Source organism: Crinia signifera, chromosome 5 (genome assembly GCF_055691185.1).
Source record: "Crinia signifera chromosome 5, ASM5569118v1, whole genome shotgun sequence".
Taxonomy (NCBI): domain Eukaryota; kingdom Metazoa; phylum Chordata; class Amphibia; order Anura; family Myobatrachidae; genus Crinia; species Crinia signifera.
In genome coordinates, this window is record NC_139221.1 from 268,959,278 (window position 1) to 268,984,129 (window position 24,852).

Sequence of the window (24,852 nt, forward strand, 5' to 3'; positions counted from 1 at the left end):
GGCTCCAAAAAGGTATCAGTGTGGCCAGCACACTGTCAGCTCCTCTGTGTTGTAGTTTGAGGGCAGCCAGGGTGTAGCTTGAAGGCGATGGTGGTGGATTCTTTTCACAGCTACAGGGAGCTCCATTAAAATGCGGCTGCACAAGGCATCCCGCCCACCGGAAGTCCCTAAACTTTTGTTTTTAAATGTTTACTGTAAAATTATTTTCATAAGAAAATGGGAAACATCCTAATACACCAATATACTCTATATTCACATCAAATTAAAATGAACGTATTGTTGGAGATGTACAGTACACTACATTTGTAGTTTGTCTTAGACATTTTTTTTTATGGTATATTTGTAGAATTTTGGTGAGCATCTCCTAAGACTTACTTACTGTAGCATTATTTTTTATTTTTTTATTTTATTTTATATATATATATATATATATATATATATATATATATATATATATAAAGTCCAATTAGCGCGCAAGTCCTTGGGATTGTCTTTAAACAGGAACCAATCAGTCCCTTCTGAGTAGTAGTTCACAGCACTTGAGGTCTGTTGTAAGACCGGCAGCTTCCTCCAATTACCCTTGCGGGCACCTTGATTCTCAGGTAGTGGATTTTCTAGGAAAGGAAAGAGGAGCGCTCCAAATAGTGCTTTATCTTTTTTATTTTTCAAGGTATATACAAGATGGTATCACGTACCGCAAGAGATGGTTAGCCACAACCGCGGGTGATCAACAGCATGAACTTTTGCTGCCCCAAGCAGCAGTGTACTGGAATACGAGTGCTCTCACCACTCTCTCGTCCAACACGGAGTTCAGACCGACGCCAGGCCACGCCCCTATGTGTTTTGTCACGAGGACTTCGTCAGAGTAATGGTCCTGGCGTCGGTCAGCACCCCCTTTGTAGCCTGGATACAACCCTACGTCACTGCTAGTGACGCACTGGTTGCTGCGGCTGAAATCAATTTAAAGTGCCTATGCATATTCTGACATTACAAATATTTACCCGTATATTTTAAAAATGTTCTAGCTTAAAAGCTTTTTGCGTGCAGCAGAGCCCCAATGGGGGGTCCCGCCCGGTGGAAAGAAAATGTTGGGAGGTATGCCTTATTCCCAAATCAGTATTAGGCCTAAAGTGTACCAGGGACTCTGAACTGCAACTTTAGCAGCTCAAGAATTTGTTTTAAATTAAACACATAAAAAATTGCAACTGAAGGGCAATGGAACTTATTAGGGGAATGGAGAATTTAAGCTACGAGGAGAGATTGAGCAATTTGGGACTATTTACACTAGAGAAGAGACGTTTAAGGGGGGACATGCTCAACATGTACAAATATATCAGGGGCCAATATAAGGAACTGTCAAACACCCTTTTTTCTGCTAGAAAGGAGTCTAGGACACAAGGGCACGAGTTTAGATTAGAAGAAAAAAGTTTTTGTTCATCGGAAAGAAAAAAATTCTTGACGGTCAGAGCAGTCAAACTTTGGAACTCTCTTCCTGAAGAAGTGGTGTTGGCAGACACAATAAATACGTTTAAAATAAGGTTGGATAAACATTTATTGGTTAAAAACATCAATGGGTACGAATAAGTATCATAATCTGTCTTTAAAATATCGGTACATAGTATGCAGCAAGGGATAAGCTGTTATAACCATAGGTTGAACTAGATGGACACAAGTCTTTATTCAGCCTCACCTACTATGTAACTACAGTATGTACAGCTTTATGTACATTTGTAATGCACTTACATTTTATTTTAAATGGTGGAAATTCATCTAAATGATTGGTTAATTTTTTTTTAATTAAAATAAAAAACAAATTAAATCGAGCAGTAAACTTCATCTGGCCTGTTCTTATTGCATCCACGTTCTCTATAAGGAAACAGGGTATAGTGTCGGGTCTGTGAGTGGATGCAGAGAGTTGATATTTTGAGGTATTTTAGTTAAGGTCCCTTAAGGTCCATACATACTAGGTGATTTAGCCCAGCATGTATGCACAGTGATGATGGGAAAAATCGCTGGGCTCAAATTGCCCAGTGCAGACACACTGACTGATTTTCCATAGACGCAGGACGATATAGAAAGCTGTTCACCCTGTCGTTCATCTGCTGGTAATATCTGCAGATGAGCGGCCAGGCCAGCGATGATGCGGGAGTGCCCATCGCTGCTCACCGCTCATCTTCTGGCCATACACACTGGCTGGTTTTGAACTGAAATCAGCTCAAAACATAATAAGTGAGCTGCTTTCACCTTAAAATTGCCCAGTTTGTATGAGCCTTTGGGGATGACATTAAAGTCATTGTTTCCTGGAGGATCACCGAAGCTGCTGAAGGCAAATGAAATTAGTAATTTGTCTGGTCACAGATGCCAGGCTTTTTTTTTTACAAAAGTGGGCATGGTCACGTCTCCTGGGGGGGCATGTTCACACAACACTAGGGTAGTGGCTACTTGACAATAGGGGTGTGGTCACATTACACAGACCCTTTTCTTTACACTGTGGAGCAATGTTCCCTCTAATTTTACGAAGGCTGTGTGCGGCAAAAGATATTGGCTGTGCAACTTTGGAAGGAAATTTACATTTTTGTGCGTCACATAACGTATACAGGCCTAGGTTTCGAGTTCTGTTGAGTTAATAAAGCAATTTGAATGTTTACAGACTTTACACACCACACATATAGGCTATAGCAGTGATTTTCAACCTCGTGGCACACTAAACAAGATTTTAACCTTTGTGCGCTCAGTTGTAATGTCTGTGCGCGGGCTTGGCGAGTTGTGTGCGCGCGCACACGCGCACAGCTTAGAGGGAACACTGCTGTGGAGGCAGAGAGGAGAGTGCTGTGTCACCACTGGATTACAGGTATTGATAGGGTTTTTACACTGACACACTGCTCCCATTTAGCTACTGTAGGGAGCTGTGTTCTATTTGATCACTGACAATAAGCTGCCCTCGAGTGAAAAGAATTCCCAGCAGTTCAGGCTGAAATGTGTGCAGAAGGTGTGACAATAAGACTCTGTTCACCTATGTAACACCTTCCCCAATCACTGGCCAGTCATTTCTCCAGGCTAACTGTAAATGGAATCGGGATTGAATCACACTGCACTGTGTACACATACGATTTAGACTGTATACCAGTAGTACAGAGCTGTACTATATAGTCTTGCCTATTTGAGTAAGATCCCACCACTGTAAACTGCGGTGGGCATAGGCGTGCGCAGCCCATTTTATTAGTAGGTGCACAATTGAAGGGGCATTTCTATCACCGCCCACTGGGCGTGTCTATCACCGCCCACTGGGCGTGTCTATCACCGCCTACTGGGCATCAATGCGCATAAATGAACTAGAATAAACCCCAGTGTCTTATATAGAGCAACAGATTCCGTTACAGTGTCTTATATAGTGCAGCAGATTCCGTTACAGTGTCTTATATAGTGCAGCAGATTCCGTTACAGTGTCTTATATAGAGCAGCAGATTCCGTTACAGTGTCTTATATAGAGCAACAGATTCCGTTACAGTGTCTTATATAGTGCAGCAGATTCCGTTACAGTGTCTTATATGGCGCAGCAGATTCCGTTACAGTGTCTTATATGGCGCAGCAGATTCCGTTACAGTGTCTTATATAGCGCAGCAGATTCCGTTACAGGGTCTTATATAGCGCAGCAGATTCCGTTACAGGGTCTTATATAGCGCAGCAGATTCCGTTACAGTGTCTTATATAGCGCAGCAGATTCCGTTACAGTGTCTTATATAGCGCAGCAGATTCCGTTACAGTGTCTTATATAGCGCAGCAGATTCCGTTACAGCGTCTTATATAGCGCAGCAGATTCCGTTAGTGTCTTATATAGCGCAGCATTAATGACAGTCATGCTACAGCACAGCCGTCACTTCCACCTGCCATCGGCTCCCTTGCAACCAGCATCACCATGTGTGCATATGACTATACACTTGCCGATGCATACCACTTTACATTAGGTGCGCACCAGTGGTGCCTCCAGCAGAGCACCACTGGCGCACTACCTGTAGGGGTACCCCCCCCCCCATCACCCCCCGACATTCATAGTGACGTAGGAGGCGAAACATCAGCGCACCAGTGGTGCCTCCAGCAGAGCACCACTGGCGCACTACCTGTAGCCCCCCCCCCCCCATCACCCCCATTCCCCCCCGACATTCATAGTGACGTAGGAGGTGAAACATCACAGAGCCTGCCGCCTGTGTGATGACTGACAGGCAGCAGCAGGGGAGCTAGCTTTGGCGTACTAACCCAGGAGGGGAGGTGGGAGCGGAGGCTTCCTAATATCTGTGATGTGTTTTGCTGGGGCAGGACTAACCTGCCCTAGTAGGTTTGTCCTGCCCCAGCAAAACCAACAACTCAGGGGGTTAATTGTTAATTTTTCACTTATGAATAAAAACCTAACCTAGCTTGCTTCCTCCTAGGAGGAACACTACAGGCAGCCAGGTCACTCACGCTGGCTGTCTCCTACTCGTGGTGGATCATTCACTGCAGTGCCTCTGCTGCCAGCCCAGGGCGCGTGCTGCTGCTGGGCTTGCTCTCTCAGGCAGCAGGAGGACGGCGGGAGCGTGGGCAGGACGACGGCAGGAGCGCGGGCAGGAAGACGCAGGGAGCGCGGGCAGGAGGACGCAGGGAGCGCGGGCAGGAGGACGGATGTGCGGTGCGATGTCACCACGTCCGTGTGTGACGTTTATAGAGGCGGGGCCGGGTGCTTATGTGACACGCCGCCGGCGGGGGTAGGTAAATACCTTGAGCGCTGGATACTCTTGGTTCCACACCGGTTCTTCGTTGTGTCGACCGCAGAGAACACACCACCCTAGGAACTCAAGCAAGGCGCCCAGCAGGTACAACTACTTACGTTTTATTTAGTGTACAGGTAAATCAACAATTGTCATACGTGTAAACGCCCTGAAACAGCTTAGCACTATCCTACTACCTAGCAGGTTACCTGCTTCTTATGCATCAATTATTTCACATTCAAGTATGCCGCGGACTTCTCGTGGCACTGGAGAGTGGGAGCACACATCCTGCAGGCCGTGAACCAGGTTCGGGGAGGATGGTGCCCTCACTCGGCAATACTACAAACCATATGTGGGTCTAGCCACCTAATAGATGGAATAACGATATGCACGGAATATAATGTAGACAAAGTACAATTAATATGAGACACACAATGTGACCTTCAAAACTTATCTATCTAACACTGTCCTGAATGAATCTCTCCTAAGTGTACACCCTAGGATGCTGTCCCGGGATGAAGGATGAATCTTGTAACTCCAAATAAGAATATAAACAGGCTCCTGGCAGTATGAACTTCAGGCCACCATGACGGCAGAGTTCTCCCTCTCTGTAGGTGCAGTAACAGCAGCGTCTCTACAACCTTAGGCCACCTCCAAATAAACATGCACTGAATGAAGGGCTGGTCCCCTTAGTTTAGTGGGGATCCCGTGGGGCTGTCCTCGCCCTGCTTGGGGTATTCCCTGGGTGCCCGGCGTTACAGGGGCTCTGGTGCTTCCATGGCTGTCACCCCTTATTCTCCTGGTGGGGTGCTGAGGGTGACATGGGGTGTGGGCAGGAGTAGGTGCGCTCATGGGGGGCAAAGGGGTGTCCTTCCGGGTATACTGCGTTGGTGGCAGGGAGTGGATAGGGAGTGGATAGGGAGGCAGGCCTGGGGTGACCAGCGCAGGGGGTACCTGGCATCAGCAACAAGTTGCAGGCTCCTGCCCGTCACGATAGGGTCCCCTGGCGTCTGGACGACTGGTGCAATCTTCTGCAGGAGGGCACGCTAGTGTGGGCGCTGCGGATGCAGCGTTGCCGCACTCAGCTGCGCCTCTCCTGACCGCTGGACTCCACGCTGGCTTCTCCCTGCTGCCGGCTGCTTCACTCGCCCGGCGCCTCCTCTTCTTTCCCCCGACGTCAGCTGGCTCTCCGGCGGTGTTGAGGCTCTGTCCCCGCCTCACCGACGGAACAGCGCCGTTCCGCTCTCCTCTTCTGCCACGCGTCACCACTTTCTTCCTCTCTCTCCCGAACACCAGCGCCCGCGCGTCCTCCTGCTCCTCGACCTCTGCACCCCACAGGTACCTCCTCCTCCTCCTCCTTATTGGTCCCCCATTGGCTGTCAATCAGCCTGGGGACCCGTTTTCGCGCCCTCTGCTGAATGGGGTATTAACCCCTTGAAGTCCGCGGTCCTGGCGGCATATAAAACATGGTTGCTCAGCAACCCTATTAACACGGCCCCCGCTGGACAAATTGGTCCAGGTCGGGGTGCCACACTTATGTGAATGGAGCTCACTGAGCTGCATAGCCCACGTCCCGGCCAGCGCAGCGCTTCCAGGCTGGAGAACGGCAGCGGGCAGCGGCCGTGGCTGGCAAGTGAAAATGTGCTGCATTTGAAACATTTTGCGTGCAATCGCGTGGGGGGTGCCGACGGGCATTAGGAGGTGCCGTGCACCTCCGTGCGCACGCCTATGGCGGTGGGTGTCGTGGGAATTAGGCCAGATGAACAATTCTCCTACAGGTGAGTTTCCCCTATGGGCTAAACATGTGGGGGCTATAATCTGCACTCTTCATTCTCATAAACGAGTGCAGACAAATTTGGGCAATGAAAAGTGGTAAATGTTTTGAATTCATCTACATTTATGCTCAAAGAGAGAATTGAGTTCTAAAGAGGCGTCACTTCGAAGGCAAAGTTCAGTGAGTGCAGTAATTACTTCCAACTATGCATCAAGCACAAATAATCGAGAACTTCATCTCTGCATGTGTCACCTGAAACCAATGTGTCAACACACCGGATTGCCTGGTTGCTGGACCCGGGATATTTGAAATGGCCCTTTCACACCGCACGCTGACCCGACAGCAACCCGGGATTTACCCAGGTTATTTGTGCGGTTTGAAAGGGGTATTATTTAACACCAATTGATCTCTAATATACTGCATGTCAAGTGACTCTTAATAAAGCGGCGGTAACTTGGAATCTGAATATTGTTGCATTCCTATTAATTATTAATCTGATATTTTACATGTGCCCCAGCTTGCACAAGTTCACATCACTCCTGATTGCGCTCCTCATGTTAATATAATCTGCAAAGGAAAATAACATTTAAGTTAACCATTTCCTAATTAATTTTAATGAGATAATTTTAATCAAGTCTATCGTAGATCTTCAATGAAAAATGTTTTATTCTAGTACTTATTGGCTTGCTCTAAAACATACAGTATCATTTACACATTAGCTGCCATTTTAGGTTGAAACAGCGAGAATCTCGAGGATTTTTTAAATTTTAATTTTATAACAGATTAACAGTTTTATTTGGGCCGAATGCGTAGCATGTTTAGGGTACTTTGACAATAGGTGCACCTGATCTGGTGTTCACATGGACAGATCGGTTTTCAGGTGCTTTGAACCCACCTCTCCGGCGGAAATAGAGGCCCTTGCCTATTCAATGCAGCCATTTCTGACAGCCTTGTAGGCAGTTTTCGACAAAACAGATCCGACTTTAAAACAAGTCCAATCTGTTTTGCCAGAAACAGCCGCATATTTATGATTTCATGGCCTTTTATTGATAATATGCTGTCGTTTCTGCCAATTCTCGGACTTTCCAGCACTCGACAGCTGGAACATTGAATTCTGACTTTGGCGCTACTGTGGAACATTAAGAAAACGGCCCGGGATTCCAACTGTTGGGACATTCTGACAGTTGGATTGAATACCCCTCTTAGTAGAATAAGAAGGATAATATGAAATGACTGGCTTTCATGCTATCTCTAAGTTGTAGATATCACATCAGCCGCCCTCCAACCCACCCCCACCCCCACCGGCATCGGCCAGTGACAGTATATACCGGGACCCCGCTCCGTACATGCCTCGTTGACTAGATAATAAACATTAGGCTGCATCAGGGCCGGATTAAAGCAGGGGCAAAAGGGGTCAGTACCCCTGGGCTAGGGGCCCCCTGTGGTTGGCATGTCTTTTAAAAAATATATATATATTTTTTAGCTAAAGGTTTTGTGCATGGCAGTGGGGTAGTGCTGCAGCTTCACCTATCTACCAATGTGACAATAACTAATGGTGCTGAGCATGGGGTGCCAAGGCACACTGACTGCATAAGTGTGCAGTGCATAAATGGGAGTTGACTAAGTCCCATGACACTTTGCACAAGAGGGCAGAGGCTGAGAGGTTTGTGCTGAGCTCTGATTGGTGTAGCTCATTACATGCTTCTCAGATGCATGGAGGACAGCAGCAGTAACCTAGTCATGGGAGGGTTTTTAATCAGAGGCAGCACTGGGAAGTCTCCTACAAAGTAAGGTGCAGAGGGACAAACAGAGGCTTTTCATGTGGTATATATATATATATATATATATATATATATATATATATATATACATATATATATATATATATATATATATATAGATAGTAGCAATATTCTCCTGGGACGGACCTCTAGGAAAAATGAGTGGCACTCTCCGGATTTTTGCAAATACACGTTTTTAGTGCAAAAGTTATAGATACATAGTCGTCAACGTTTCAAGGCCTCAGCCTTTTCGTCAGGACGGACATAAAGTGCATACAGTGCTGTGCAAAGGAAACAGCACTGTATGCACTTTATGTCCGTCCTGACGAAAAGGCTGAGGCCTTGAAACGTTGACGACTATGTATCTATAACTTTTGCACTAAAAACGTGTATTTGCAAAAATCCGGAGAGTGCCACTCATTTTTCCTAGAGGTCTGTCCCAGGAGAATATTGCTACTATCATTTCCTTGTGTGGAGGCACCACGGTCTGTGACCAGACATTAGCCGAGAGTGCCGATCAAACCCTCTTCCATAGATATATAGATAGATATATCTCCCCCTGCAGTTACCCATTGACCAAGTTTATACTGCCTTTGTTTTGACAGTGTAATATTCTCCCATGCAGTTTGCGTCCAGTAATGACAAGTGCAATGGGGCCCCCCTGTCTTAAAGTGCCCCGGGCTCCCCAAAGGCTTAATCTGCCACTGGGCTGCATGTACAGATGATGGGGGTCATTAACAATGTGCAGGAGTGTGGATCTTTAATAACATTTAGCGCACATACCAGACGATTTGCACTATATATTATTAACGATATAGCCCAGTGTGTACCCAGTATTCCTTTTTCCATTATTTCTGTATATAATGGTGCTAAAACCATGATATTTTTTATAAGAAAATTAGTTGATGAACTATTTTTGTCAACACAAATACATGTATTAATGATTGTTAAATGCCCTGGAGTGTAGAGCTTGAAGGATTAGCGTAGCAAGAATCACAGTCAAGGAAACTGTAGTCAAGCGAAGCTAACTTTTTGCAACATGTCAATGTAACAATTGATCTCTTGTAAGAAATTGTTAGTCTCATGCACACACAGGCCCAGATGACGTGTGCGGCTCTCATTGTTCATCCTTGGAATTTAGGGTATGAAACAGCACAATGTTGACAGGTCTCCAGCAGGCATGGTTAATCGGTAGCTGGGTGTCCCACTGTACAGTTTTATGTTAGTGACATGAAATGAATGTGCTAAAACTGGGATCCTGTTCATCCAGGGAAAGTAAATTATTATAATTGGCTTGAGAGCCAAAAGCAGCCACTAGGGGTGAAAATATAGACAAAGAGCACAGGAAATTATCATACGTTATTACTCAACATCAATTTGTGATTTAGCTGTCGTGGAGCAAAAGGTCCTGCATACGCTTCTCATTAAACACAGGATGTGGCAGAGTGTTGGCATAAAAAACATTGTGAATGGTATTAATAAAGAATTTGACAGTGAGCAATGTCTATGTGGCCTGTATTGTCTGCCAATTTGCATGTCTACTTTTAGAGTTAATTTAATTTGCTTAAAGACTTAATGAAAACTTCATGGAGGTTTGCCTAGTCCATGTTATACACACAATACACTTCATTGCCTAGTCCATGTTATACACACAATGTTTTAGTATGGTAAGGATATGTTATTTTTTAAATTACATATTATACCTGCAGGAAAGTCTCTTAGTTCATCTGGATATTGTAAAGATCAAGATAAAAGGGGTATTCAAGCTCCCGCAGCCATCTCCCAACAGGGGAGATGGCTTTGGGGCCCTATTCAATGCTGTCGTCCCCGACAGCATTGAACAGGGGATCTCGGCAGAAAGAGCCCGACTTCACAAGCAGTCGGGCTCCTTCTGCCAAGAACGGCCCGGCTGCAGCCCGCCTCTTCCCAGCCACAGCTCGCAGCCATGCCCTCTTCTCGTCCTGCTGCAGACTGGACAGTGAATCCCGTCTGCAAATTCTCGGTCGAGCAGACTGAGAATGGGACAGGGTCATGGCTGTCGGGGCAGCTCGACAGCCATGACCCAAGATTGAATACCCCCCAAAATGTTTCCAGAGTAACCAGTGATCACCAGGGTTGCCATCAGAAATTGCAGGAACCTGTAAAAATAGGCAGGGCCCCCTTCAAGAGGCAAAATACACTGTGGTATACCTTGGTCCCCCCTGCCTGCCCCCCTCATGCCTGGCTCGAGATGGCAAAGGAATTAGTAATGTGCCAGTAATTATCGCATGTGAGCAATTGGATATCTGTGATAAAGTAGGTCATGAAAACCAGAGGCGTAACTATAGCACCGCAGCCCCCGCAGCCGTGGGGGGGCGCTGTGCATGTGTGGGCGCCAGGGGGCTGTGGTGCTATAGTTAGCCCCCTCCCGTCCGCCCATCTGCCACCCACCAATCCGCCGCCCGCAGCCTTACCTGTCTTGCTGGTCCCGTCCCGGCTCTCTTGCTGGCTTCATTCTTCTGCTAGTGAGACGGACCACAATAAAATGTCCGCCCCATATAGAAGACAGTTCTCTGAAACTGTCTGCTGTATGGGGGCGGACATTTTGTGTTGGTCCGTCTCACTAGCAGAAGAATGAAGCCAGCAAGCCGGGACAGGACCAGCAAGACAGGTAGGGCTGCGGGCGGGGGGCGCCCCCCATTAACGGTGGGGGGGGGGGGGGCGCCCAATTCATAGTTACGCCACTGATGAAAACAGTTGTGTTTTCCATCCCCCCACACACACACAGAAATGGGGGGGGAATCATAGTTCATTGGATAATTCCATAAAAATGTTCCCTCATCAGTTTTTGATCAACTTGAAATCATCTCAATCTGTGTATGTCAATTATAGGTTTTGGTACTTGTGTAGTTTCACGGTGGCAGTTATGTAGTTAGCGTAGCATCCCTGTCAGAATCAGCGTAGTGTTCCCACGGCTAGCGTAGTCAACATCCCTGTCAGAATCAGCTGTGTTCCCGCGGCTCGCTTAAGTAGTTAGCGTAGTCAATATAGCGTGTTCCCGCGGCCTCTTAAGTAGTTAGCGTAGTCAGTCAGGCATCCCTGTCAGTATCAGTGTTGTCTTCCCGCCCGTTCGCGGCTAGCCGGAGCTTACATAGTTAGCGTAGTCAGTCAGTCAATGCTTATTTCATTGTGTGTGAACCATTGACCATTTTAACCTGCCTGACAATACAGGTGTGAATGTGTTCCTGAAACACCCCCAATATTGACGCCAGCCCGAAGCGTGGTGAGCGTACGCGGTACGCGTCCTCCCGACTTGTTCATACCCCCACTATCCACGTCGGCGTGGAGTTGATTCTATAAGCCCGATGTGTGGTGAGAGGACGCGGAATACACGTCAAGTAATCAGCGTCCGCTCGACATTCTTCCAAGTTGGTGGCTCGCTGCGCTTGCCACACTTTAGAAAATCTACTCCACGCCGACATGAATAGTGGGGGTATGAACAAGTTGGGAGGACGTGTACCTCGTCCCCATGCGTGGCTCGCTATGCTTTGAGCTGGTGTGGATAGTGGGGGTTTGAAATGGAGGCATTTGCCAGTATATAACATGGAGCACTGGCAAATGCATCCTTTATTGTGCATGAGACGCACTTGCGCACCGCACCCCCCCGCTACTAAACCCCTAACCCTGTCCGCAGGGTTGCCGTACCCTGCCGCCATCGTTACTGAGACGCATATGCGTCTGAGACACTCCTGCGTCTTATACAGATAGAGTGCCTCTCCGCAGGTGCCCGCATGATCCCCTCTCCGCCGGCGTCCGACAGCACGGGGATCTAGCGGTTACAGGTGCAGGACACCGGGGACAGAGCTGCAGCTCCCGGGGACAGTGCGGTGACTACGCTGCCTGACGGGGACATAATGCTGACTACACAGGGCTGCCGCGGAGTCACTACGCTGACTATGCTAGGCAGCCATTGGGCTACGCTGACAACGTAGCTACACCTACTCTGAAAATGTAGCGTAGCCTGCCGCCGTGAAACGACACAAGTACCTAGGTTTTCTCTCCACTGCAGATCTGTGCCTAGGAATGCACTTGCTAAATCCTTTGGCCTTTTTTGTTGAAAAAGTTGTTATTGATGTTTCTTAAAAATGTTGTAAAAGATTGACTGCGGGGAAATAAGGAATTTTTTGAGCTGCACCTCTGGTTTGCATAATCTATATCCATCCCACTGATACTGACCACAGACCCCAAAACCATAATCAAGCAACCCAAAAAACTCATTATCATAATCCCTTGAATAACAAACCCATCCCACAGCAAGCCCAGAAGTTGTTACACCCCCAGATAGCACCCACTCCTGTCCCTTAGATGGGTTTTTGCATTATCTGGTACTCTGTGAACCAGCAACAGTTGTTTAGGTGGGAGACAGAAGGGAAATGGGGCTACATCCCCCCAAAAAAGGTCATCAGCTGGCAGGTGGCCTCACAGGTGCATCAGCCTCCTGGGAATCTTCCCTCTATGGCCAATCCACCGCACGGTCAGCAGCTCACTGGACACTGGCTATGCCTAATAGTGTTGAAAAACCAGGAGTGCAGATTTTGATTGCGCCATTGCCACAACGCCATGCCCTTTTGTGAGATCTCACCCCCATTTTGGATTGTGCGGCAGGCCATGCGCAAGACTCCCAAGTTTACAAGTTTCAAATTTGGGAGGTGTGATACCCGAACCTATTTCATATAACATATACTTTTTTTAAGTGAAGTGCATAGTGGTTTTCGACATTACTGCAGCCAGTGGAGTGGGGTGGGGGGAGGAAAAGGAGCAAGCAGATCTGAAGAGCGGTCACAAACTCCACAGTAGTGCTCTTCATGTAGTCCCTGGCTAATAGGAAAAGCACTTTGCTGGCTGATAGCCAAATGCATTCAATTAATCCCCACTCTGCCTCTATCATGGCATTTGCATCAACAGGTGCTATATTCTTAAATAAGCCACTCGCATTCATCCTCAGCTCTAAGACATGCCACATTAAAATCAAACATCAAGTGTCTCCGTAATGGCCAGCTGCTTCTTTCTGAGGACATACATTACCACGACAATTATATGCACAAGTCTTTCCAATGGCAAAGCAACAATGATCTCAGGCAAACATCTCCTGTCCAACGGAGAGTAGATGAGTTTAATTTCATGGAGGATCAACTTGGTGATATCAACTAAATCCCCGGAGAGCAGCGTGAGTGGTAATTTCTTATTATGGCCTGCTTCCATTTCCAAGTCATGCAGCATCACAGGTGAATAATTAGCTGTATCCACTCTTTGTAAATGAAACATTGCTGACTAACATGGTAGAGAGAGGGGGTTGTAAATGGGTAAGTGTTCTAGGCTAAAAATTGTCCTTACCCTAAGATGTTGATCAACTCCCTTATTGCATGATGTCAGTCTTTATCAGAAGTTGGTATCTGAAGTTGCTTAATAGAATCAGCAACTAATCAGGGAGTAACATTTGAAGGACAGAATGTTACACACCAAGAAAAGGATACAGACTCAAGGCCCCCATACAGTTATGTGATTTGGGACGATTTCATCCGATTATGAAGGATTAGGCCGAGAAATTGGGTGAAATTGGACCAAATAGCATGTTTTTGACATTACGTCCCATCATGCCTGCACAACCGACCTCTGATCCCGGCAGTGTGGCATCGGTCACATGCGATACATCACATGCAGAAGGACTACATACAATGTCTCGCATGCAATCCTGCCATCCGCTAAGATCCTGGGCAGCTCAAGGGGGCTCGGAGAGTTGTGACTATTTTATGGATCTATATGGCCTGGTTGTTGTAATTAGCCTCACTGTGTCCCCCATGTGGCCCCATCTGTAGCGGCACATTTACTGTAGGACATTCACCAAGGACATAGCTGCTGGTCTGTTATAGCAAATCATTTCACCTCCAGCTGATACAATTGTTATAAAGAAATCAAATAAATAATAATGATAAAAATAAATCCCTTCTTTATGTATAAGATGGTCCCAAGCCTCTTAGACTGTAAGCTCATTGGGGCAGGGCCAGCTTTACTTTTTCTTTCACGCCATTGTACTGTATGTAATATGCCTGTGTTACAAACCCTTCAGTGTACAGTGCTGTGTAGCATAGGTGCCGATTCTGTGGGTGCTCAAGGGCCCGAGCACCCACGGAAATTTATGAGCACCCACGGGCCTGAGTCGCGCTGCTGGGCCGCCGTATTAACTTGCTAATATGTAGCTGCAGCACCCGCATCGCTAGCCCTGCCACTAGAAATCGTGGGGCCCGGGTCGACCCAGACAGACCGCCCCCCCCCCCCCCCCCCAAAAAAAATAAAAAATGTCCCTGTGTGTGCTATATAAATAAATATATACATATATATAATATATATATATAGACGTGTAGATACGGCCCGGCACTCCAACTCACCAATACATCAACCTTGGTGCCTTCCGGATACAGAGGTATAGCAGTATGAAACAGACAGCGGCACTCACAGGATTTTCAAATATTATATTCAATAAACGTGACCAAAAAAACAACGTTTCGGGGACTAGCCCCTTTGTCAAGGTGCAGGTAGAACCTGCACCTTGACAAAGGGGCTAGTCCCCGAAACGTTGGTTTTTTGGTCACGTTTATTGAATATAATATTTGAAAATCCTGTGAGTGCCGCTGTCTGTTTCATACTGCTATATATATATATATATATATATATATATATATATATATATATATATAAATACACATATATTCATATATATATAAATACACATACACATATATACATATATATATAAATAGACATATACATATATAAATATGAGAGAGAGAGAGAGAGAGAGAGAGAGCACAGCTTGTCATAGCAGCACTCCCTCACCTCACCTGTGGTTTCTATTAAAATACCAGGGTAAGGAACTGCTGGGAGGAGATGCTGGTGAGGAATTGCTGGGAGGATATACTGGTGGGGAACTGCAGTGCTGGGATGTCCTGATCAGCGCCCCCGTTATCCCGGGTCTCTGACATGGGGGCGGGTGTCCTCCGGCTGGCTTGTCCCCCGGCACATGCGCGGAGTGACGTCATTGTTGTGGGGGCTTCCTGTGCAGGTTACTGGTTGGGCTGCTGCCTACCGCACTCCCTGCTTCAGCGTCCCAGCAGGCAGTGGGCACTACTAGGACCTGGAGCTGGGCTCTGGCCACTCGCCAGGGGGCTGCTGTGCGGAGGGCTCAGATGAACTGCAGCCCGCCGCTATGAGGGGGAATGCCGGCCGCCAACCAGCGGGTAGGGCCTAACGGCGGCCGGCAGCTTTGTAGTAAAGAAGCAGGGGGGTGCTGCGGGGATGCAGCGGACCTGGCCGAGCCCTACTCCCCATAGCACCCCTCTATCGGCGGCCCTGCGGTTATCATAGAGAAACAGCTGCAGGTCCACAAGTTATGTGTAAAAATAATTTGAATATTGGAGGCAACTGTGCTGCATATTGGTATTATTTTGTGGCCACGCCCCTTCCCCTTAAAGCCACCCCTATATTTTTGGCTTGAGCACCCACCAGCAAAACCATAAATCGGCACCTATGTTGTGTAGTATGTCTGCATCATATTATAAAGAAAGGTTAATAACTCCAGATGATAGCTTCATTGGATATATAAAAGAAGGGACTCTCTGCTATGGTATTATATAATCTGCAGCAGGAGCTATGGCCAGATTACGCACTATAGGCCTCCTCCAAGCTGATGTGATATAGGAAAATGGCCTCAGAAATAGGGATGTTATCCTACAAACCAATTCATTACATATTCTTAATCTAAATATTTTGTCCCCAAGATAGAATTGAAAAAAAGAGACATGATTGGTTTTGATCTTTGCATTTTCTTATTTGTAGTTATTACTCATTCATTGTTATATTTTTACATTTTGTCATGTTTTTGCATATTATCTACCATATATTTATATACCTATACTCTTGTTGTTGTTTTTCTAGCATTCAAACCCCTAATACAAGGTGTATTGCAAGTGGTTTGTGTTTCTGTATTTTTATTCCTGCTTCCTGATTGGTTGCTATGGACAACATCCCCTCTTCAATAGAACTGCCATCTTGGTAAATTTACCACTCGTATATGGAGGCAGCACTCAAAGGAAAGGACTTTAAAAGTAGAAAAAAATGAAGTCACAGCAAGTATAGGTGTAAATCTTGCATTTGAATAATGAATCCTGCATTTGTCCTAGACGCCACCATTGTGTATTTAACTTATGGTATTTAGGGCCTGATTCAGCTGTTTAGTGAGGCCCTGAAACGCCACCCGCCTGAATTCCACAAGTGCTGCTGTTCTTTTTCACTTGACTCAAGCATCAAATAAGAAATTGTCTTTTAACTATGTTAGAAAAAGGAATAACAAATGTTATATAAACGGTATATTCTTTCCTTATGGCAGCGGACATCTCATTTCATTGAACTGTCTTCTGTGTTCCTCTAGGCTTAACGTGGAAAGATGATTACACCCAACACATCATTGCAAATGAATTATCAAATCTTCATAAAATTTACAGCAGTCACTTAGACTCGATTCCTTCCGATGTTTCCAGCAATTCAAGGTAAGATTGATAATCCTTCTTTTCCTGGCACAGTAAATAGAATACTATCAATGTCACTTAGAATATTACAGTCTGTTAATACAATAAGAAACAATACGCAGTAGAAACTTAAGATGGCACAAACAATAAAATGTTAGCTCAGATTTGATCAGGAAGAAGAGCAGGAGAGAGGGACTGATGGCCTCATTCATGTGGATAAAGAATCTGTGGAAATTGAGATGCAAATCTGTCTTTCTGGCCAATGACAAGGGGGTAGATTTACTAAAGGGGGTTATTGGCCATAGCAGCCAATTTATCTCCAGTACCCCCTTGATAAGACTTTTTCAAATATGAATAAAAGCATGAGGAGACGCTGCTGACGCTGCAGACTGAACTAGAAGTGATGCAACGTGGTTCATCCCCATGACAATGGGAGGCTTCTTCCGCCATTGGGAGACTTCATATTCTTTATCAATTACCAATATTATTTTCAAGTACCCAAAACCCGATCTGCAGCGTACCCCAGGTTGGGAACCGCTACAATAGAGAAATGATAGCTACAATCTAATAAACCTTTTATTTTTTGAACCGTTACCAAATCTTTGCACAAGTGTAGAAGTTTGTGGTACGTGTGCACTCGGTCAGCTGCTTTGTGATGGATAGAGCAAAATGTGGTAACCCTAAAACCACTGAAGAGACAAAGTGCAAAAAAAAGGTGATCTATCCTCCACTGGCGCTTACAATTATAGGATAATACGTTCCTATATAGTGAAATACGATCTTCTTCTCCAAGTGGGGAAACGCAAATGTGTGGAAATAAATACCATACGTTCCTTAGAGGAGACAAGGGATCCTCTTCTCCGTATAGCTTAAAGCAATCCAAAAGTGGGGGCTATCCGTCTAACATGGATAGGCTTCCAAATCCTCCTCCCTTGCAAGATTGCATACATCTTGCAAGGGAGGAGGATTTGGAAGCCTATCCATGTTAGACGGATAGCCCCCACTTTTGGACTGCTTTAACCTATACGGAGAAGAGGATCCCTTGTCTCCTCTAAGGAACGTATGGTATTTATTTCCACACATTTGCGTTTCCCCACTTGGAGAAGAAGATCGTATTTCACTATATAGGAACGTATTATCCTATAATTGTAAGCGCCAGTGGAGGATAGATCAACTTGTTTTTTCCGTTACCAAATCTATCCCTAGATCTCTAAAAAAACTTGCTATCTATATATGTGCCAAATTTGGCATCAGATCTGACTGTATATATTAAAGTTGATTCATCAGTTCACTTAGAATGAATTATGGAAAATAGTATGAAACTAATATAACATATACAAAGAATAATAAATATACACAGATAGAGCAACTTTATTGTAGATGAACAGTTTGTTTTACAGACAGGTTGCATCAATCATTCCATTTTGGGCTAAACTCTGCAAATTATTGTGGCATGATCATAAACCATCCAATAGGGGGTCATCATATAACACTATAAATGTGATCACTGGAGCTCTATCTGTATTGTGGCCGTGGGATCACTATTGTGTACATTTCTAGTGCGATGTGATGGTGGGCACTCCTGCCAATTAATGAGACGGGTCATTCTCCATTTGGAATGGGATCATTGGATAGACAGTAACTAGATTGACAAGCATTAGGTCGACGCCACTAGGTCGACATGCATGAAGGTCAACAATCAAAAGGTCGACATGGGGTTTTCACTTTTGTTTGTCTTGAATTTCGACATAGACACTGAAACATATCACCGCGTCCCTTTGCGTGGCTCTCTGCGCTCGCCATGCTTCAGGCACGGTACCTTGCTATGCTCGGCACACTATTTTATTCTCCCACCACCCCTAGTGGATGTTAGGGCGTGAAATGCCACTTGTCGGCACATGTCGGCCCCAAAAAAAGGTGAAAACCCTGTGTCGACCATCCCCATGTCAACCTAATGCTTGTGTCGACCTATTGACCTGTCGACCTAACCCATGTCAACCTTCAGTCATGTCGACCTTCATGCATGTCGACCTAATGCTTCTCGACCTAGTTAATGTAGACCTAGTGACCATATCCCCTCTATTCGGATCTGCCAGTCAAAAATGCAGCTCAGGGACATCGTGATCAGTGATCTGTCTGTCAATCAGGAAAAAATGGCATGTTAGAAATCTCATACTGCCTGATTCTTATCTTTTTTTGGGGTGGAAGAATTGTCTGTGAATTTCCCACATGTTGGATAAACCCTCACTCTCCCCTGATGTATATGCTCCTTAGATCATCTCCTCTGGAATACGGAGTTTAATTTGCCCGATTTGCATCGTTATTTTCTAGTACAGTTGATAAACAATTGGCAACATTTTAGAATAATTTCCATTTCCATGCTTATACTTTTTTAGATATGGTCTTTCCCAGCCAAATATGATGACTAAACAAGATTATTATGCAAGTGACTTGTGGTTTAAACAATATTCAATTAATATTAACCCCTTCATGACAGAGCCAGTTTGTGCCTTCATGACAGAGCCCTTTTTTTCAAATCTGACATGTCTCACTTAAGTGGGGATAACTTTTTTTTGCTTTTACTTATCCCAGTGATTTTGAGATTGTTTTCTCGTGACACATTGTACTTCAAGTTAGTGGTAAATTTGGGTCGATACAGTCTGTGTTTTTTTGTGAAAAATACCAAAATATCGTGAAAAAATGGAAAATTTAGCAATTTGCAAAATGTTAAATTTTCTGCTTGTGAGACAAATAATCATACCACTCAAAATAGTTAATAACTAACATAGACCATATGTCTACTTTATGTTTCCATCATTATTTCAACTTCCTTTTAATTTTTTTGGACACTAGGAGGCTTACAATATGAATAGCAAATTCTCAAATTTTCAAGAAAATTTCAAACACTGATTTTTTTAGGGATCAGTTCAGTTCTGATGTGACTTTGAGGGACTTGTATGTGAGACACCCCCATAAATGATGCCATTTCAAAAACTGCACCCCTCACAGTATTCAAAACAGCATTTTGGAAGTTTGTTAACCCTTTAGGTGTTTCACAGGAATTAAAACAAAGTGTAGGTGAAATTTCAAAATTTCTTTTTTTTTGCAGAGTTTCAATTTTAATACATTTTTCTAACGAATACAGTAGATTTTACTAGAGAAATGTGACTAAAAATTGATTCCCCCAATTCTTTTGTTTTCAAAAATATCCTATATGTGGCCCTAGTGTGCACTTTGACCAAACCACAGGCTTCATAATAGAAGGAGCACCTACTTGATTTTGGAGCCTCCTTTTTATGAGATTTTTTTTTAGGCACCATGTAGGTTTCTAGGCACCATAAGTGCTAAAAGTTAGGAACCTCCCCCACAAGTCACCCCATTTTGCAATCTACACCCCTCAGGGAATTCATCTAGGGGTAGAGTGTACATTTCAAACCCCCAGGGGTTTCACCAATTTTGGTACAACTGGGATGTGAAAATGGAAAATTACATTTTTTTACACAAACATGCAGTTCTGACTCAAAATTTTTCATTTTCACAAGGTATGAAAAAGAAAAAGCACCCCAAAATCTGTGCCCCAATTTCTCCCGAGTACGGCAATGCCTCACATGTGACCAAAAAATACCAGTTGGGTGCATGGCAGGACTCAGAAGGGAAGGAGTGTTTTTTGGATTTTGCAGCACAGATTTTGGTGGAATGAATGGTGGGTGCTATGTTGCACCAATACAGTGGAACCCCCCCACAAGTCACCCCATTTAGCAAAGTACACCCCTCAGGGAATTCATCTAGGGGTATAGTGTACATTTCAAACCCCCAGGGGTTTCACCAATTTTGGTACAACTGGGCTGTGAAAATGAAAAATTACATTTTTTTACACAAACATGCACTTCTGGCTCAAGATTTTTCATTTTCACAAGGAATGAAGGAGACAAAGCACCCCAAAGTCTGTGCCCCAATTTCTCCCGGGTACGGCAATGCCTCACATGTGACCAAAAAATACCAGTTGGGCGCATGGCAGGACTCAGAAGGGAAGGAGTGATTTTTGGATTTTGCAGCTCAGATTCTGGTGGAATTTTGGTGGGTGCTATGTCGCATTAGCAAGACCCCCCAAGCACCAATACAGTGGAACCCCCCCACAAGTCACCCCATTTTGCAAAGTACACCCCTCAGGGAATTCATCTAGGGGTATAGTGTACATTTCAAACCCCCAGGGGTTTCACCAATTTTGATACAAGTGGGCAGTGAAAATGAAAAATTACATTTTTTTACACAAAAATGCAGTTCTGGCTCAAAATTTTTCATTTTCAGAAGGTATGAAGGAGAAAAAGCACCCCAAAATCTGTGCCCCAATTTCTCCCGAGGACGGCAATGCCTCACATGTGACCAAAAAATACCAGTTGGGTGCATGGCAGGACTCAGAAGGGAAGGAGTGATTTTTGGATTTTGCAGCTCAGATTCTGGTGGAATTTTGGTGGGTGCTATGTCGCATTAGCAAGACCCCCCAAGCACCAATACAGTGGAACCCCCCCACAAGTCACCCCATTTTGCAAAGTACACCCCTCAGGGAATTCATCTAGGGGTATAGTGTACATTTCAAACCCCCAGGGGTTTCACCAATTTTGATACAAGTGGGCAGTGAAAATGAAAAATTACATTTTTTTACACAAAAATGCAGTTCTGGCTCAAAATTTTTCATTTTCAGAAGGTATGAAGGAGAAAAAGCACCCCAAAATCTGTGCCCCAATTTCTCCCGAGGACGGCAATGCCTCACATGTGACCAAAAAATACCAGTTGGGTGCATGGCAGGACTCAGAAGGGAAGGAGTGATTTTTGGATTTTGCAGCTCAGATTCTGGTGGAATTTTGGTGGGTGCTATGTCGCATTAGCAAGACCCCCCAAGCACCAATACAGTGGAACCCCCCCACAAGTCACCCCATTTTGCAAAGTACACCCCTCAGGGAATTCATCTAGGGGTATAGTGTACATTTCAAACCCCCAGGGGTTTCACCAATTTTGATACAAGTGGGCAGTGAAAATGAAAAATTACATTTTTTTACACAAAAATGCAGTTCTGGCTCAAAATTTTTCATTTTCAGAAGGTATGAAGGAGAAAAAGCACCCCAAAATCTGTGCCCCAATTTCTCCCGAGGACGGCAATGCCTCACATGTGACCAAAAAATACCAGTTGGGTGCATGGCAGGACTCAGAAGGGAAGGAGTGATTTTTGGATTTTGCAGCTCAGATTCTGGTGGAATTTTGGTGGGTGCTATGTCGCATTAGCAAGACCCCCCAAGCACCAATACAGTGGAACCCCCCCACAAGTCACCCCATTTTGCAAAGTACACCCCTCAGGGAATTCATCTAGGGGTATAGTGTACATTTCAAACCCCCAGGGGTTTCACCAATTTTGATACAAGTGGGCAGTGAAAATGAAAAATTACATTTTTTTACACAAAAATGCAGTTCTGGCTCAAAATTTTTCATTTTCAGAAGGTATGAAGGAGAAAAAGCACCCCAAAATCTGTGCCCCAATTTCTCCCGAGTACGGCAATGCCTCACATGTGACCAAAAAATACCAGTTGGGTGCATGGCAGGACTCAGAAGGGAAGGAGTGATTTTTGGATTTTGCAGCTCAGATTCTGGTGGAATTTTGGTGGGTGCTATGTCGCATTAGCAAGACCCCCCAAGCACCAATACAGTGGAACCCCCCCACAAGTCACCCCATTTTGCAAAGTACACCCCTCAGGGAATTCATCTAGGGGTATAGTGTACATTTCAAACCCCCAGGGGTTTCACCAATTTTGATACAAGTGGGCAGTGAAAATGAAAAATTACATTTTTTTACACAAAAATGCAGTTCTGGCTCAAAATTTTTCATTTTCAGAAGGTATGAAGGAGAAAAAGCACCCCAAAATCTGTGCCCCAATTTCTCCCGAGTACGGCAATGCCTCACATGTGACCAAAAAATACCAGTTGGGCGCATGGCAGGACTCAGAAGGGAAGGAGTGATTTTTGGATTTGGCAGCACAGATTTTGGTGGAATGAATGGTGGGTGCTATGTTGCATTACCAATACAGTGGAACCCCCCCACAAGTCACCCCATTTTGCAAACTACACCCCTCAGGGAATTCATCTAGGGGTATAGTGTACATTTCAAACCCCCAGGGGTTTCACCAATTTTGGTACAACTGGGCTGTGAAAATGAAAAATTACATTTTTTTACACAAAAATGTACTTCTGGCTCAAAATTTTTCATTTTCACAAGGAATGAAGGAGACAAAGCACCCCAAAATCTGTGCCCCCATTTCTCCAGAGTACGGCAATGCCTCACATGTGACCAAAAAATACCAGTTGGGTGCATGGCAGGACTCAGAAGGGAAGGAGTGATTTTTGGATTTTGCAGCTCAGATTCTGGTGGAATGAATGGTGGGTGCTATGTGGCATTAGCAAGACCCCCGATGCACGGTGAAATGATGAACCTAATAATCCATCGATGTGTGGTATATTTTGAAACACTCCTTTATACATAGGCCGGGTTTGTCGGGGCAAGTTTCACAGTGGAAAATAGTTTCCTTTCTTATTCCCTTTTTATAGCAAACTTTGCACCTTTTTTGTGTCCTGCCCTTTCTTGCAGTGGAGGGGATTTCGTTGGGAAAATGCTGCCCTGGTACAATACGGGGCCCAGTACTAGAAGTACTGGGGCCCTCTGCCTGCTGGTTCCCAAATATTAGGCCCTTTATGACTTCCTCTTGAAAGTGCATAAATGTCCCCCTCTGGCCGGTAGAACGGAATAGCACGTAAGCGTTATACAGTGCCATCTGGATGATATACACGGCCAGCTTCTTGTACCAGATATTTGTTTTCCGCAGGGCACTGTACGGCTTCAGTACCTGATCTGAAAGATCCACTCCGCCCATGTACTTATTGTAATCTAGGATACAATTTGGTTTTGAGGTGTGGGTACTGGTACCTCGTACAGGGATGGAGGTGGTACTGTCTCCATGAATTGTTGTCAGTATAAGGACATCCCTCTTGTCCTTATATTTGACCAACAACATATTTTCGGTGCATATTCCCCTGCTTTCACCCCTTCTCATTACTTGGGCAATGTGCGTTTTGGGGAGGCCTCTTTGGTTCTTGCGCACAGTACCGCAAGCTGCTGTACCTCTTGAACCAAGGGCCTTAAACAGGGGGATGCTGGTGTAAAAGTTATCCACATAGAGGTGATAACCCTTATCCAGGAAGGGGTGCATTAAATCCCAGACAATTTTGCCACTAACACCTACGAGGGAGGGGGGGCATTCTGGCGGTTCAATTCTTGAATCCTTCCCTTCATATACCCTAAACTTGTGGGTGTACCCTGTGGTGCTTTCACACAGCTTATACATTTTTATGCCATACCTTGCCCTCTTACTGGGAAGGTACTGGCGGAATTTAACCCTTCCTTTAAAATGTATAAGGGACTCGTCAATACAAATAAATTTTTCAGGGATGTATAGCTCTGCAAATTTGGCACTGAAATGATCAATGACCGGCCTGACTTTGAATAGCCGGTCAAAGGTGGGATCATCTCTGGGTGGGCACTGTGCATTATCGGTGTAATGTATAAATTTATGGATTGCCTCAAAACGAGTCCGAGTCATGGCCATACGGTAAAATGGGGTGCTGTACAGAACATCTGTACTCCAATATTGCCTAATTTGTGGCTTTTTTACTATGCCCATATGAAACACCAGACCCCAAAACGTCATCATCTCTACTGCATCTACAGGGGTCCACCTAGCAAATGATGACGTGGGGTTTTGAGCAATAAACTGCTGGGCATATAAATTAGTTTGGTCCACCATTAAATTTATAAAATCATCAGAGAAAAATAATTTGAAAAAGTCAATTTCTCTGAGACCTGTGGAATCAAATTGGATTCCTGGCATGGCCAAAAACTCAGGAACCTGGGGCTCAAAATTGTCTGGTGGTGGGGTCCATACGAGATCAAT

At 45.0% G+C, this 24,852-nt stretch overlaps 1 protein-coding gene across 1 annotated transcript in view; it reads left to right on the forward strand.

Moving 5' to 3' along the window:
* PTPRN2 (protein tyrosine phosphatase receptor type N2) overlaps positions 1-24,852 on the forward strand; it is a 947,086-nt gene that overhangs the window by 299,312 nt on the left and 622,922 nt on the right. Inside the window, exon 4 of the mRNA XM_083188999.1 lies at positions 16,762-16,879. Coding sequence (XP_083045125.1) covers positions 16,762-16,879 — 118 coding nt within the window. The remainder of the gene's footprint in view (positions 1-16,761; positions 16,880-24,852) is intronic.